Source organism: Desmodus rotundus, chromosome 4 (assembly GCF_022682495.2).
Source record: "Desmodus rotundus isolate HL8 chromosome 4, HLdesRot8A.1, whole genome shotgun sequence".
Taxonomy (NCBI): Eukaryota; Metazoa; Chordata; class Mammalia; order Chiroptera; family Phyllostomidae; genus Desmodus; species Desmodus rotundus.
Genome location: NC_071390.1, coordinates 179,206,431 through 179,221,176, shown reverse-complemented (window position 1 = coordinate 179,221,176; position 14,746 = coordinate 179,206,431). Strand labels below are relative to the sequence as shown.

Sequence of the window (14,746 nt, the reverse complement as noted above, 5' to 3'; positions counted from 1 at the left end):
TCACCCTTGCCTCTGAGTGGGCAGAGCTTGGGGTGCTGTCAGCGCTGACAGTGGCCAGAACCTCCTGGGAGTGTCCACCACGTCCCAGGCACCACACGCTTCTGTGAGACCAGCTTTTGGAACGAATGTCAAATTGTTAACCCACGAGGTGGGCCTTAGCACGTCTGCTTCGCAGAGGGTAAAGCTGAGGCCCAGGGAGTGGTGGCCTCTGCCCCTCTCGGGTCCACCGCCTTTGAACTCCTGTGCTCACTGCAGGCAGCCCCCCTCGCTCTGGGTGTGGTACACTCGCTGTCTGCCGAAGTGCATGCTGGGACGGGAGAGCGTTCAGGGGTTTCTTAGTATTCTGTTTTCAATTTTAAATGTTGTGTCAAAGAATACCGAATAGTTTGAGCTGGTTCACACCAGTCCCACTCTTTCCCTTGTTGAATTAAGGAGCTGGCTGGCGTGGAGTCCGCGTTGCCGGGCAGGCTGGTGGGCGTGGCTGTGGGCCGCCCCCCTTGCTGGCTTGGCTAGCCCTGACTCCCCCGCTGCTCCGTTTCTAAGACGCTGACCAGTACAAATACGGCAAGAACCGGGTCGAAGCAGATGCCAGGCGGCTACAGACCAAGGAGGAGGAGCTGCTGAGGCGGAAGGAAGCCCTGAGAACCAGGCTGGCCCAGCTCCGGAAGGAAAGGAAGGACCTGCGGGCTGCCATTGACATGAATGCCGGTAGGAGAGGTGCTGGGTTGGAGCGAGTCCGGGTCCGTCTGCCTGCCTGCAGGGCCTCACTAGCTAGGCTGTCGTCCTAGAAAGGCCCGGCGTGCATCCCGAGCACGCTGCTTTGACACTGGAGGCCTTGCTGGTTAGCCCAGGGCAGGTGCCAGGGACCGGAGTACTCAGGCCAGAGGCCGTTAGGGCTTGGGAGCTGTCCTGGCTTCCAGTACTGACGAGAGCAGGGGTCCCAACCTCCCTCCTCCTGGTCCGTGGATGCCGCTCGCATTGTGGCCTGAGCTCCACTTTCTGCCTCCCACTCCTCACCCCTAACCCTGGACGGTGGAAAAATCGTCTTACACGAAACCAGTCCCTGGTGCCAAAAAAACTGGGGGATCACTGGCCTAGAGCCTGTCACCTGAGGGCTCGCGTTTCGGGCACTGAGCGTGATGAGGCACTTGGGTCCCTCAGCAGGAAGGCGGTGCTGGGTCTCTCAGCACTGGAGCCTGGTCAGAGGCCACTGTGCGGGCACAGGAGCCCTCGCTCCTGAGAAGGCGCAGCTGAGAGCAAGGCAGCGTCTGGTTCTTGGAAGGCGTTGGGGGAGGCCGGGTTAGTGGCAGCAACCCGCAGAGAGGGCCTGAGCGTGGAGGCTGTCGTGGAGATCGGTCAGGGCCAGAGCTGTGTCTGGGTGGGGTGGGCTTGTCCCTGCTGCGGGGGCTGTGGTGGGGGTCCCGGCTCCAGGGAGGGAACTGCTGAAATACACGCCGCAGGCCCAGCCTGGGCCTGCCTTAGGCCAGCACGGACTCTAGGTCTCTGTGCCTCTGGCCCAGGATGGGGAGGGGTGCAGGCCGGGGCGGGGAGCTAGGAAGGCCCGAAGGGGAGGCACTGCCTCCGGGTGGCTCTGTGTGCAGGGAGGAGCGGGTGCCCCTGGGGTCCAAGCCTTCCTGGACTCGGTGCTGGCGTGGTTTGTGCGCAAGGACCCGCTGTGGGGTTGGAATGGGGGGAGGTTGCCGCAGAGCCAGTCAGAGATGGCCCGCCGGAGGGGCAGGGGGTGGGGCACTGCGCTGAGCGCAAGGCCGCCTGGGAAGTCGGGTGCCATGGCAGAGGGTGGGATGGGAGTGGAAGGTGTAGATGCAGAGGGTTAGACCAGCCTTTGGCCTCAGAAAAGCACCTCCCGTGCTGTGCGCACTGGACCGGGACCAGGTGTGCAGGCCAGTCAGCCCCGAGGAACTGGTTCCCTTACCAGTCCCGGGGGGCGAGGTGCCTGCCTTCCTGTGTCACTGCCACACATTTCAAATAGTGTGAATCGAATGTGCCCAAGCAAATGTGCACCCCACCCTGTTGGGGAGTGAGCTGTACCTGAGTGCGGGGCGGATGGGGCGGCGCGAGAAAGTGGCTGGAAGGTTAGAACATAAACTCAGGCAGACTTTTCAAGTCAGCGGCCCCTTGGGAAGCCACACACCGTTTAAGTTCCACATTTTCTGAGCACATCGAGGCCCATCTGTGAGACTCAGGCTCCTGCTTCCTGGTCCCTGTCCTTCCTGCTGTAGCAAAGGAAGTGTGAGAGAGGATGCTGTCCCTTTAAGGGACGGCTGAATGTGAGTTTCCTGGGAAGGACAGGGCGCCTGCAGGCACCCTGCAGCCAGGTGTTTCTCTGCCCCCAGGCAGGAAGACACAGCCTGTCCTGGAGGAGAAGCTGAAAGCGCTGGAGGAGGAGTGCAGGCGGAGGGAGTCGGAGCGTGTCAGCCTGGAGCTGGAGCTGACCGAGGTCAAGGAGAGCCTTCGGAAGGCCTTGGCCGGTGGGATCACACTGGGGCTGGCCATTGAGCCCCGGTCAGGGACCTCAAGTCCGCAGGTAACACCCGTACGCATTCGCATGGTCACAGTGCGCAGAGAGAAAATGCCCGCCTGCCTCTCTCGTGTGGCCGCTTCTCGTCCCCAGCCTCACCTGGTACCCCAGATGCACAGCACGTGTCAGCTCGGACGCTCTCTCAGGCAGGCCCGCTCAGCCATACTGAGTGCCCGTCACTGCCTCGGAGCGCCTTCCGGGGGAGGTGGGGGCCCGGCCTGTGTCCTCTCCTTTGCAAGACCTGACTCCAGTGGGCACAGTCCCCATCCGTCCCCTTTGAGCCACGTCCTAGTTTGGGGCCAGCTCTCAGGGCGGAAACTCTAGTTCCATGTCGCAGATTCGTACAGATGTCTAGCCTGCGCTACATGCCCGGCGCTGGGAACGGGCCCAGCACGGTCTGGACCCTCTGTGCCGGGACCAGGGCACACGGAAATCAGGGCTGGATTTCTACCATAGTAACAGCGACGTTCTGTGCCTCATTTGTCTTTTCCACGGGATTATTCCTTCGAATCATTGCCAGCCCATGTGTCACATGGAGGGACTGGAGGCCCACGGAGGGAAGGGACCCTGCCTGAGAGCGGGTGGTGGATGAGGGACAGACCCAAACTTAGCCCCTGCCCAGCCCCCGCCAGTGCCAAGTGCCTGCTAGTCCTTCTTTCCAAACTGCTTGGCCTGACGCCCCTCCCCACAGCAGTGCGCGGGTCTACCGGGAAGACATGCGGATTTAGGGACACGGGGCAGCCTGCCACCCACCTCCCCACTTCCTGGGGCCCTGCTGCCCCCACTCCCCACAGAGGCTCTCTCCAGACCTCCCCCTTCTCCAAGCTCCTGTCCTGCCCAGTGACCACCCCCACTTCCAGAGGTTCCTCCCCAACTTGGCAATGCTCATTCTGGTGGCACAGTGGGCCTCCCAAAGCCACACCCCTACCCGTGGGCCCCTTCTTCCAGCTGCAGCTGAGTTGAGTGTTGGGGGAGCAGCACTGGGGTCCCCGGGCCGGCCTCTGAGGTCACTTACCTTCTTGAAGCCATGGATTCTCTTCTGTAAAACGGGATGACAGTATCACCTGTCACCAGCGCCGGGCACATGAGAGCTCTCAGCTCAGTGCCTGGCCAAAGAAAGTGTGTCTTCCTCCCTCCCTGCCTCCCTCTCTCCCTTCCTTCCTCAACAAGTTAGGGTTACATGCTGTTCTCCTTGGGGGCCCAGGCGCCGCTCCTGGCCCAGCAGTGAACAGAGGAGAGTTGCTGTTTCTGTGGAGCTTATATCCCGGGGGGAGAGATAGGCCCGGGAATGAGCTATGCCAGGTGTGGTGAGTGCCGTGGAGAGCCCTGGCCAGGCGAGGGGGAGTTAGCACCCACCCTAGGCCTGGGGCAATGCGGGCCTCCCAGGGTCCAGTGGGGCTGGGGCACGAGGAGGCCAGCTCTGACTGGAGGTGGCAGTGAGGTGGTGAGTGGGCCAGTGAGGCGCGGGCGGCTCTCCTCGGTGCATCCTGACCCCTGAGCCCCTCCAGACCCTCCTTAGGGGTGGGCTGGAGGCAGGACAGCATGCAGCCCTTTGACCTCTGTCTTTGTGTGTGGGCTGGGCCCCAGACCCCACCCTCCCCTGGCTCTCAGGCCCCATCCTACCTTCTCTCCTGTACCTTCTACTCTCCTCTCATGTCCTCCAAAGCATCTGAAGGTGCACTGGTTTGCCCCAGTGTTAAAAGACGATGCGGCCGTGGCCCCACCTTCTCCCCCAGTCAGGGCCCCATGTCTCCCGCTGACCCTTCCAACCCGGACTCAGCTGCACCTGCTCAGGTGCCCGGTTCAGCTCCCGCTGCTGCGGTCAGCCCCACCCCTGACCTGTGCTCACTGTACCTCTCCCTCCTGCTCTAATTCCAGAGTCTTCTGCGCAGGTGGCCAGCCCGTGTCTGCAGTGACCACACTCTCCCCCACCCCTGTGGGCTCCCTCCCGCCCCCGTCGCAGCTCTTCTTTCTTCTGGCACGAGCAGCTGGGCTGGTCCTTGTGGGGGCTCGGCGGCATGCGGGGCTCCGCACTCTCAGTCATGTTCTTGCTGCTTCCTCTCGTGAGGGCCTCTCCTTGGCCATCACCACCCATCGTGGCAGCGCTCGACGTCATTCCCACCAAGGCCACGTCCCTGGAGTAGCAGCTTGTTAGATGGACACGTTTATCTAACAAGCCCAGGGGAGGGGCACGTGCCCGACCAGCCTCTCCGCTCCCTGAGATGTGCGTGTCCGCCCCTCCTTCTTTACCACCCCCCACGCTGCGGTCTAGTTAACCGGAACCAACCACACGGGCTGCCTGGGTCCCGTGGTCAGCGGTCCCTGCGGGGGGTTCTCAGTGACCTATTTCCCTGGCACCTGAAACACTGTTCTCCTGAGATGATGCACAGGCTGTCCCAGTCAGGAGCCGCAGGGCACGCCCTCCACCATGGTCGCAGGGGGTGTCTTCCCCAGGCACTGGGTTGCAGTCAGCGCTTCCAGGTGCCCACGCTTCCCCGAGGGCAGTGTGCCATCTCCCTGGAAGGACCATGCATGGCAGTCTGGGCGCCCAAACTTCCCCCTGGTTCTGCTCTCAGTCTTCGGAAAACGCCTTCCTCCGGCCCACGTGTAAACTGTGTAAAACCCCAAACCCTCGGTGTGACCCTGTGCCTGGCTCGCGCCAGTGGGTCCACTCATGTGTGAGGCTCTGTGAGCTCAGTGCCGCCATCATGGCTGCTGGCGATGCTGCTGCTGGGGCATCAAGGCGGCTGCGGCTGCCAGAGCTCCTGGGAACTGGCGCCAAGGAGAGGGCCTGTGAGGGGCCACTGATGGGGCTGGAGGGGCGGAGGTAGTGGCCAGGGGCCCTCCTCCCCTGCTTCCCAGCATGACCGGCCTGCTAGAGCGCCCTCTGAACCTTGGTCTTTCCATCTGAAATGAACGTTTGGCAGGTGCTCTTAGACTTGGGCATGGGCCACGCATGGACCCACTGTCCTCATTCTGGTTGTCCCTGTGTTTGCCAATTTCCAGCCCCCGTTTTTCTTATAAGCAAACCATCCCCACTGGGAAGCAAGGACGGCCTGGGTCGCCTCACACAGGTCTCCCCTCTCTGTTGACAGTCCCCGGGGAGCAGGCACAGACCACTGGAGAGCTCACCCCTGTCCAGCTGCGAGACTAGTGACGCCGAGGGCCCGGTGCCCGTGAACAGTGCAGCCGTCTTGAAGCAGAGCCAGCCGGCCGGCAGCGCCCCCTGCCGTGGCCACGTGCTTCGGAAGGCCAAGGTCAGTCCGCTCTGCGCACTCTTAAAAGCTCAGCCCTTCTGGCCTCAGGAACTCGTGGGAGGGATGGAGCAGCTAGGTTTGTCATCCTGTCTAGTCCCACAGCCTCCCCTCAAATGCCACTTGTGACCGGCCTCTGGGTCTGTCTGCAGGCAGGCCCTTGGGAGCCGTCTGCTCTTGGGCACAGCACCATGTCCGCCCCGCACCCCCCGCACCCCCCAAGGCCTTGGCTGGAGTGGCAGGAAAGCCCTTGGCTCTGGGTCTCCGTCAGAAGGGCGGGACTCTAGGCTCCTCCCAACAGGTGACCCGGGACTCTGTCCAGACACACCGCCCTCCCCAGTACCCTCCCCAGTACCACCTGCAGCCCTGTCAACCCTGTGTCCAAGGTGCAATGGGAGCCCCGGGGTCCTTCCTGCAGGGTCTCCTTCTGGTAGGGTCAGCCACTGACAGCTCGTGGCGTCAGCTCCAAAATCTCAGGCAAATACGCGCGTGCACAGCCCTCGTGGGCCGTGACTGAGAGTGCGCCCCTGAGGCAGCCGCACTCCGCACGGTGGCCCTCATTCGTGCACATGAGCGCCGCTAGTGCTCCTGCGCTGGAGGTGATGCCTCCCTTCACAGGCGGGGCCGCCGTTGCTGTGGCCGCCTGTGTGCCTGGGCGGCTCCGACGCCCCACGCTGCTTGGAGGGCACCTCTGTCTCCACTCACTGCCTGTGGCGTGAATGGCAAGGGCGCTGGCGGCCGCCTCCTGGATGGGACTGTGGGTCCTCCATAGCAGGTGCACCCGCCACGGTGGTGCGGCCCCTGCCTGTGACCAGGCCATGTTGCAGGGACTGTAGGGCCCACGCCAACCCCATTTCTGGATCCTGCAGTGACTCTCTGTGGTGTTTTGAGGTCCGCCACCAGCCTGTCTTCCTCCGCAACCACACGCCCACCTTAGGTCACAGGTCCTGTGTCCCAGCACCTCGCCGTGTGACCGGTGTACTCTTGCTCTCGCTTCCCTTGCCAGGAGTGGGAGTTGAAGAACGGGACGTAGAGGAGAGCCGACGTCGCGGGAGCTGGACCTGCCGTGTGGCCCCACAGTGGGACGCCCAGACCCTCACGAGTATTTTTCTACTGTATGACGGTGCCCTTAAAGGAGTTTACCCGCAACCCTTGGTTTCCCACTTGATTTGCTAAAGACAGACAGGGAGGGAAGGCAACACGAGACCACCCTCTGGCAAAGGGGTGGTAACGGCTGTCACCCATGTAAGTGCCAGTCCACCAGCCCCAGGCCGGAGTGTGGGCGGTGGGGACCAAGGGCTCGTGTGACCTCTGTGACGGGGTGACCGTCCACTGGAGGCCACACGCCTGGCGGCCTCAAGGGAATGTGTGACCGCCGTGCCTCTGGGCCCCTCCCCCCTGTCCCCTTGTCCCGGGAGCTGATGGCCTGAGACGCTGCACTGTGACGCTTTTTCACCTTTCCGCTTCTTCTGGACAGACACTCTGTTGCCAGGACAGGAGAGGCGCCATTCTTCCGGAAGGTTTGAGCATTTCCCGGGAGCTCGGGGCTCGGGGTGCTCAGAGCCCTGTGCCCTGTGTTTGGTTGTCTGCACCGCTTTGGGAAGGCGGCTCGGGCTCAGCAGCTCCGCCCTGGCAGCCTCCCCTCTCCTGCCCCTGCTGCCGCACACGGGGAGCTGGAGGCCCGGCGGGGCACTAGGTGAACCTGGCCTCCCCAGGACATTTGCTGGTGGGGCCGTCCTGTGAAAAGGAGGTGGGTCCTGGGGGTCACAGTGAGGGAACCAGGACATTGTAGCATGGGGGTTGGGGGTTCCCAGAGCTCCCAGCCAGCCCCTCCCCCACCTCCAGCGTGCAAATCGAAGCCTTGAGCGTGTCTGTGGACTTGGGTTCATGGGCCTCGTGGGCCTGTTACCTGTCTTGTCTGCCTCCCGTGCAGTGTTCCTTAGGGCGCCTGGGTGCTGAGGCATGGGAGGGAGCCAGCCACTGCACTGTGGCCTCAGAACCAGACCCCCCTTCACCTGCAGGGACCCTTGCAGGCTCTGTCGTGAAGGGTCCGTCCCCAGGAGCCCTCTGCAGACCGGCGCCTGGGCACAGGGCCCACACACAAAGGGCTCTTCCTGCCAGACGGGGCTGTGGCGAGGGCTGACGACGCAGGCCTTGATTGGCCCCTAGAAGGAGGCTGCCATCCCATGTAGGGACTGACAGCAAAGCAGTGTCCCTTGCTTGTCCCCGGGACCCCCTCTGTGCACATGCAGGACCCCTGGGGCCGGATCGCTGTCCCGTGTCCTGGGCTGGCCCTGAGGTGACAGGCTCAGCAGGAAGCTGGTCCCAGGCACGTGGGGATGTTCCCCACGCTGTGTAAGGGGCCTGCACCTGGGACCTGATGCCACTGCAGAACCATCTGCCAGGGGCGTGGGGGTCACGAGCTGTCATCACCTGTCACTGTCCCTCTGACCCCTTCCCACAGGGTAGCAGGCTGAGGGACATCCCACTGGCACGTAGCAGGGGGCCTCCTGGGGCACAGGACACTAGGGTGGGGCGGGAAGGCCTGTCTCCCGATGGTCTTTGCTGCCGTCAGATGAACACGGTTTCTCTGGTTAAGGCTCATGGCCATGGTGCTTGGCAGCCAGCTCTGCCCAAGAGAACTGCCAGATGGACTGCTACTAGACAGGAGGCCCAAGCAGCCTGCACCCTTGACCTTTGCCAGCGGCATGGGCAGCACCGATGTGGCCAGTGGACACCACCTCGGCTGCGTCTGTGGGCCGTGCCCGGGGTCCAGGGCCCCTGACGCCTGGTGGGCCCATGTGTGTGTAAAGCCCAGTTTAAATTCCCTCCCATCACCCCGAGCCTTCGAAGGTGAGCTGAAGCCCTGTGGGTCCCGGGAGCCCTTTAAAGCTGGTCCCACACGGACGCAGCTGCTGACGTCCACTCTGGCAGCAGGCTCCTTCCACCCTCCAGGTTTGATCGGAAGTTAGTTTAAAGTCTGTGCTCCAAAGTAAGGTATTTATTTGTATATGTTCAATAAATATAGTTTTTAATTTATATCTGTACATACTAGACACGCACTGGGCATCTTGTCAGAACTCCGACAGTGATCTCAGGCTGTGACCCTCCCCGGGCAGCCGGCGGGTGGGTGGGGGCCAAAGCCCTGCTCCCCTGGGAGCAGGCAGACCCGCTGACAGGCGTGGTCCCAGGGAGCTGGCCAAACTCTCACGGGCTCCTGCCTGGAGAGGAGAGCAATGTTGGGGGGACGGAAGGGGCGGCCTCTCCGGCCCTTCCTCCCACAGGAACCTGAATCCACACTGTCAGCCTCAGGCTCTGGCTTCCAGCTTCATTTTGATAAAGTGCCGTCAACCTTCAAAATCCTGCCCACTTTTATATTTTTATAATGTTTTTAACTCGCTCACCCGGCTTTGCACAGTGCAGCGCTGGTGAAGGGCTTTCTTGTGGCCTCCAGGCCCCGGTGTGGGGGTGTGCGTACCCTCTGCTGCAGGGTCGCCAAGTGGGCGGGGGCATGAAGGCCCCCGCATGCTGCCCTCCCAGCTCTCTCTGGTGACCTCAGGCCCGGAGCCAGTCCCGCCCTCCACGCCGGTGCACCGCGCCCCCCTCACTGCCCCTGAGTGGTTTCTGGCCATTTCTGAGAACCCCAAACCACTCTCATAGGTTAGCGGTTTGCCACACTTTGCAGTCTGCTTCAACATGTGCGTGTCCGAGGCCCCAGAGGCCGCCTGCGGGGAGCTTTGGGTTGGCTTGGTCGGGGCCACAGCTGACACTTGAGTGTATGTTTCCAGGGGGACCGCTGTGGGCAGGACTCCCTCGCTGTGGTCGCATCCTTTCTTCCCAGAAGACTGCTCACCGCCAGCCTGCTGTTGCAGACCCAGCTCACCAGCCATTGTTTTCTGTTTATTCAAGTCATGTGACAGGACCCCCCCTCCGGTGGGCCTCGGCGGGGGGGTTGGGGGGGCTGCATCTAGGCTGGGCCTCTGCCCCCTGATGAAACGGCGCTGCCCCTCCGCCCTTGGCCGCTAGGCGCCCCCGTCCAGCCTGTGGGTCCCGAGAACAGCCCGTTCAGAGCTCAGCGACCTGCGGTCTCCGCCAGGCGCTCCTCGCTTCCTCTGCGGGTCGCAGCCACGCGTGAGCCCGCGGCCCTTGCCTTCCTCTCTTTTCTACAACGGTGCGTGATGGGCAAGATAATTTCAAATCAGGGCATAGTTCTAAAGAAGGTGATTGCTGTTATGTTGTTCCTGCTGTTATTGCTGTCCCATCACCGCCCCCAACGGGCGGGGGACAGTGTGAGACACCGCAAGTGGACGGAAACTTCCGTGCCGCGCACACAGGACGCAGCATCACAGGGAAGGCAGAACCACCCCGCCGGGTCACCCGTGTGGGGTGCGTGCACCGTCCGGGCCCTCCCTGTCGCCGTGGGGACATCCGGTCACAATTCTTAGGGACCAAAGGTGTTTTTAATAAGATCTTTGTATTTCGCTTTCTACTGAGAAGGGCTGTTCAAATTTTGACACCGACTTTTGAATTTCAGGTCTTCAGCATTGCTTGGCCACGGCTGTCCACTGTGAAATGTTTTCATACTAAGAATGTAATTATTTCCTTATTGTATTTTTTAAAAACTAAAATCATATTTAAAATTCTCTTTGAAAGAAGCAGGCAGGAAACAGGAAAGAATTTGTTTAATCATGTACGTTGGTCGTGCCCATTTTAAATGACTAAATATTCTCACTGCTTCTCGGCATATTAAATTCATCGAGTGAAAGGCTGAACCAGGAGCAGCAGCGTGCCGTGGGGGCGTCCCGTCTCCGCCCGCCCGCGGCGGCCTCACACCAGCGTCTTCCCTGCAGACCCCGCGGCTGCTCCTCACCGCGCGGCCCTGACGGGCGCCGGCCTGCGGCGTGACTTGTGCGTGTTCTCAATAAAACTCTGCCCTCCCACCTGGCCTCTGTGTCTCCCAGGTGTCTCTGGAACTGACTGTGGAGGTCCCTGGGCCGGGAGGGTGGGAGGTGGTGGGGGGAGGGAGGGTGGGGTGTGCTTTCTGTCTATTAGCAAAAGGGCTTTGGGGGAAAGACCCACAGTTGTTTCATTTGGGTTTGTTTGTTTTTTTTTTTTTTAAACTGGCTTTTAGTCCACAGAGTCTAATATTCAATTCAGGAAATGTCTGTGCCTACCAGGCACCTGGTGCTGGAGACGCGAACAGCCCAGCGTGCCCAGTCCCAGGGAGCTCGTGCCTGTGGGTGGGCAGCCCCAGTGCGGCCTGCAAGTGTGGTTCTGAGGGTTCCTGGGGTCCTGAGGGAGGAGCCGCTGCCTTGGGGACTGCGGGGGGGGGGGGGGGGGGAGGGGGGGGCAGGGTGTCTGAGCAGGACTCACAAGGAGGGAGGAGGCCTCGACTCCTGGAGGGCCCCTGGGGCAAAGAAGATAAAAGCAGGAATAACAGAGCACACTCATCACGAAGTCCCCTGCCCTGGGACAGTGACCCCCCCCTGCCAGGCCCTGAGGCACGGAGGGGGTAGGGTGGGGCACTCGGGGCTTTTGAGGCTGAAGGGAAGTGGGTTGGTGAGGTGCTCGTGGCTGCAAGTGGCAGAGGACCCCATTTGTGTTTCCCCCTGCACGCAGCCGGCAGGCCAGCGGCCAGCAGCACCATGGCTGTCAGGGCCCCGGGTCCTTCCTGCGGGCCCTCTCTGCCACCCTCAGACCCCGCTGGTTGGGTTCTCCCACGAGTCCTTCCAGGAGTATGCAGACCTCCCCCCAAGCCTTGCTGGCATCCGTCCTTGCTGGGCTGCCCTCCCAGAGGAGTGGGGGTGCTGCCCACTGCCACCAGCGGGGTCCTCCTGGGGCAGTGGGGGTCAGTTGGGAGGGGCACGGAGCTGCTGGGGTTGGGCCGTGGGGGCTGCTCAGGAGGGGCTGGCGGTCCAGGCAAGACCGAGTGCAGGTCTCCGAGGGCCCTGCCGGTGCCCAGGGGCAGGGGGTGAGGGAGGCCTGCTCCCTGAACCCCCGGGGCGGTGATTACCAACGGCAGCAGTACAGCTGCTCCCCCGACCTTGGGTGTGCGCCGACACCGTTGCTGCCCGCTGGCGTCGATCACCCTTTGGCTGAGAAGAGGAGACCTGAGTTTTTCATTCCCTGGACGGGGCGCACGTCTAAGTATTTTTCTGCTTCCTGTACCCGTGAGGCTCTCGAGACTTCCCAGCAAGTCTCCACGATCTTCTTCCTGCTTTGTCCTCCGGCCTCGAGCTGTAGCTGAGCCTCAGCCCTGCCTGCGTTTCCCTGTTCTGCCCAGAAGCTCGTGGGGCTTTCTGCTCCTTATGTCCCTCAGAAATCCCTCAGGTCAACCTGTGCCAGTTGGTTGCCTGCAGGCCCGGTCGTTGGCCAAGTGCGGAGGTCAGGTCCCAAGGCGTGGCCCCTGAGGTCGGGCTGGCTCGGCCCTGCAGTCTCAGCCCTGCAGTCTCAGCCCTGCTCCGCCACTCACTCCTGTGGCTTTAGAGCGAGTTCACCTGCCCTCGGAGGGGCGAACGTGAATTCGGCTGCAGCATTTCCACTCTCCCCTCATCCGACACCAGTGGGAGGCGCCCGTGCCACACTCAGCTGTGGACATCACGGTCCTGTTTCAAAGGTGGCGTGTTGGCCTTCATTTCACATCGAAACACATCTAATTTCTAGAATTTTCTCAGGCTTCCTTCAGCAAGCTCTTGTCCACAGGACATGCCTCTCCCCCAACCGCACAGGGCAGCCCCTCGCTGTTGCAGACGGGAAGGATCCTTTTCCCAGCCCGGGGCTCGGGGCTGGGGCTTGGCGCTGTCTTTTTCCCGTTACTTGCCCTCGGGTGCAGAGCGCCCCCTGCAGACACTGTATTCTCCAGTGCTTGAGCTGTGCGCCCCACTTACCGTGTCTGTAGCTGATGGAACCCTTTCCTACACCCGCCTTGCAGGCAGCGTAGCGCATGCAGCCCCCAGTCAAGTCCTGGGCACCTAGCGGGCCATGGCTGTGTGCACCTCCAGATCAGAGGCAGGGCCTCCCCACGAGCCCATGGTCTGAGATGGAAGCTGCAGGCCAAGCCTTTACCTCTGCATCCTGTGCAGCATTCTGTGGTTGCCCTTTGTCCCCAGCACAGGGACACAGGCGGTCCCCCCTCTGGTTTGGGGTGAGGAGCGAGCGTGTGCCTCAAGACTAACACAGTGAGCTCCAGGGGTTCCTTCTGGGATGGCCACATGACCTGATCAGAGGCCCCAGACTTTATGAAAAGATGCCAAGTCTGGAGCTGCCGCAGCTACTTTGTGCTCTGAGGCCTCCTATGGGCCCCTGCACCTGAGCAGTGGAACGTGGCTGAGAGGAACAGACCCTATCCAAAGTTCTCCCTGTGCCACAGTGACCCAGGTCCTCAGTGGGGCCTCCGACTGCCGGCAATTTTACCAACTTTCTCGGCCAACTCGCCTGCTGTCGCTCCCGATGACTGTGTCAGGCCTCCTGTCTCCCCGAGGCCCGGCTCTCTCTTCACTCTAAGCCCCCAACCCAGGTGCCTCTGTGGCCTCCTGCTCGCCCTGCCCCCACCCCCCGTGCTAGGCCCCTGCTCACCCTCGGGACTCTGTCCCATCACCTCCCTCCAGCACCTTCCAGTCTCTTCCTCTCTCTGCTCGATCCCGTCATCTCATGCACACACCACCGTCTGCACGCGACCAGCCCCCAGCCTCACCGCACCCGGCTACTGCCCTAACTCTTTGTGCGAGTCACGAGAACATTCTAGAAAGCATCAAAAAGCACACTGTCTGGTTCCTCGGTTCCCGTGACGACCTTGACCCATTGCTGGGGTCCGTCCTCACACTCCTGCCCTCGCCGCCCGGCCCACCCCACCCTGCCTCTGGCTCCTCTGCGCCTCAGCACCCTTGACTCTGAGGGGAGCAGGGCCGCCGTCCTGTGGGGTTGCTGCCCACATGGTACGTGGCCGTGTGTGACAAGTGCCCACGTTGGACGTGGCTTGAGGGCTACACCAACTGGGAGCTGGCCCCGTCGCCGCTGTGCCGGCAGCTTGGCCCCTCCTCCGCCCACTCAGCTGGACATGGCGTGGGGGCCCCTCACAGAGCCCGCATCGGGGCCGTAATCGTGCCGGCCGCTGGCGACGCCCATGATGCTGCCTGCGGATGCGGCCCTGGGCCCAGAATCCCTGCCAGGTGCTGTCAGCCCAGTCGGCTGTCGTGATTGACGACCTAATCACACACCCAGTGGGAACGCCCCAGCTGGCGTACCTGAGTCCCGGGAGCTGGCAAGGCTGAGCTCACCACCTGCGGGGGCCCGCCGAGCCCAGCGGGCAGAGGGATCACGGGCTGAGGCTGGGAGTGGCTGTGCCAAGCCCTGGCCACCCAGGCCTGTGGGGATGGCAGTGCTGGGCCATCGTTCCAGCAGCTGACGCTCAAGGGATGTTTTGACACCCAGTGAAATCTGGGGTGCAGCTGCTGGGGCCCCCAGCACACAGGCAGGGTGGGGTGTCTCCCCTTTCATGGGAACCGAGTGTGGGTGGGGTTTTTCTGCAGACCGCTCACTGAGCAGGCCGGTGACCGTGCATGTGCAGAGACCGGTCACCCTCCCCCAGGGACAGAGGGTGCTGCTAGCGCCAGAGCCAGGGCCCAGGGCCACACCCGGGGCTGGACAGATGGGTCAGTGCTGATGCAGAGTCAGAGCACACGCCGTGGGGGCCTCGGGCGGGGGGCAGTTCTGGGGTGCTGAGAAGGCCTGAGTTTGGGTGGGCCGTGTGGAGGATTCAAGGAAGCTGGGCTGGGTGTTGTTGGGAGGGGCACGGGCAATGGCTGGGCACCCCAGTGGTCCTGTCCGGGAGGAGGGGCTCAGTGACGCTGAGGCCATCATCTGCGCCGGCCGTTTGGAGGGGTCCATCCATGGCAGGAGGTGACTGGGACGTGCTCTTGGTTTGTCTCCCTCCCTCACGGTCACGGGGCTGGTC

The 14,746-nt window shown here is 62.5% G+C and overlaps 1 protein-coding gene across 4 annotated transcripts in view; it reads left to right on the top strand.

The window, feature by feature from the left end:
* The window catches only part of AFAP1 (actin filament associated protein 1), a 96,856-nt gene extending 86,118 nt beyond the window's left edge, over positions 1-10,738 (top strand). For all 4 annotated transcript variants that reach the window (XM_053922901.2, XM_053922900.1, XM_053922904.2 and 1 more), the window contains 4 exons: positions 544-708; positions 2,355-2,545; positions 5,635-5,796; positions 6,800-10,738. In XM_053922901.2, coding sequence (XP_053778876.1) covers positions 544-708; positions 2,355-2,545; positions 5,635-5,796; positions 6,800-6,826 — 545 coding nt within the window. In that variant the 3' untranslated portion in view covers positions 6,827-10,738. The remainder of the gene's footprint in view (positions 1-543; positions 709-2,354; positions 2,546-5,634; positions 5,797-6,799) is intronic.
* Positions 10,739-14,746: the final 4,008 nt, after the last annotated feature.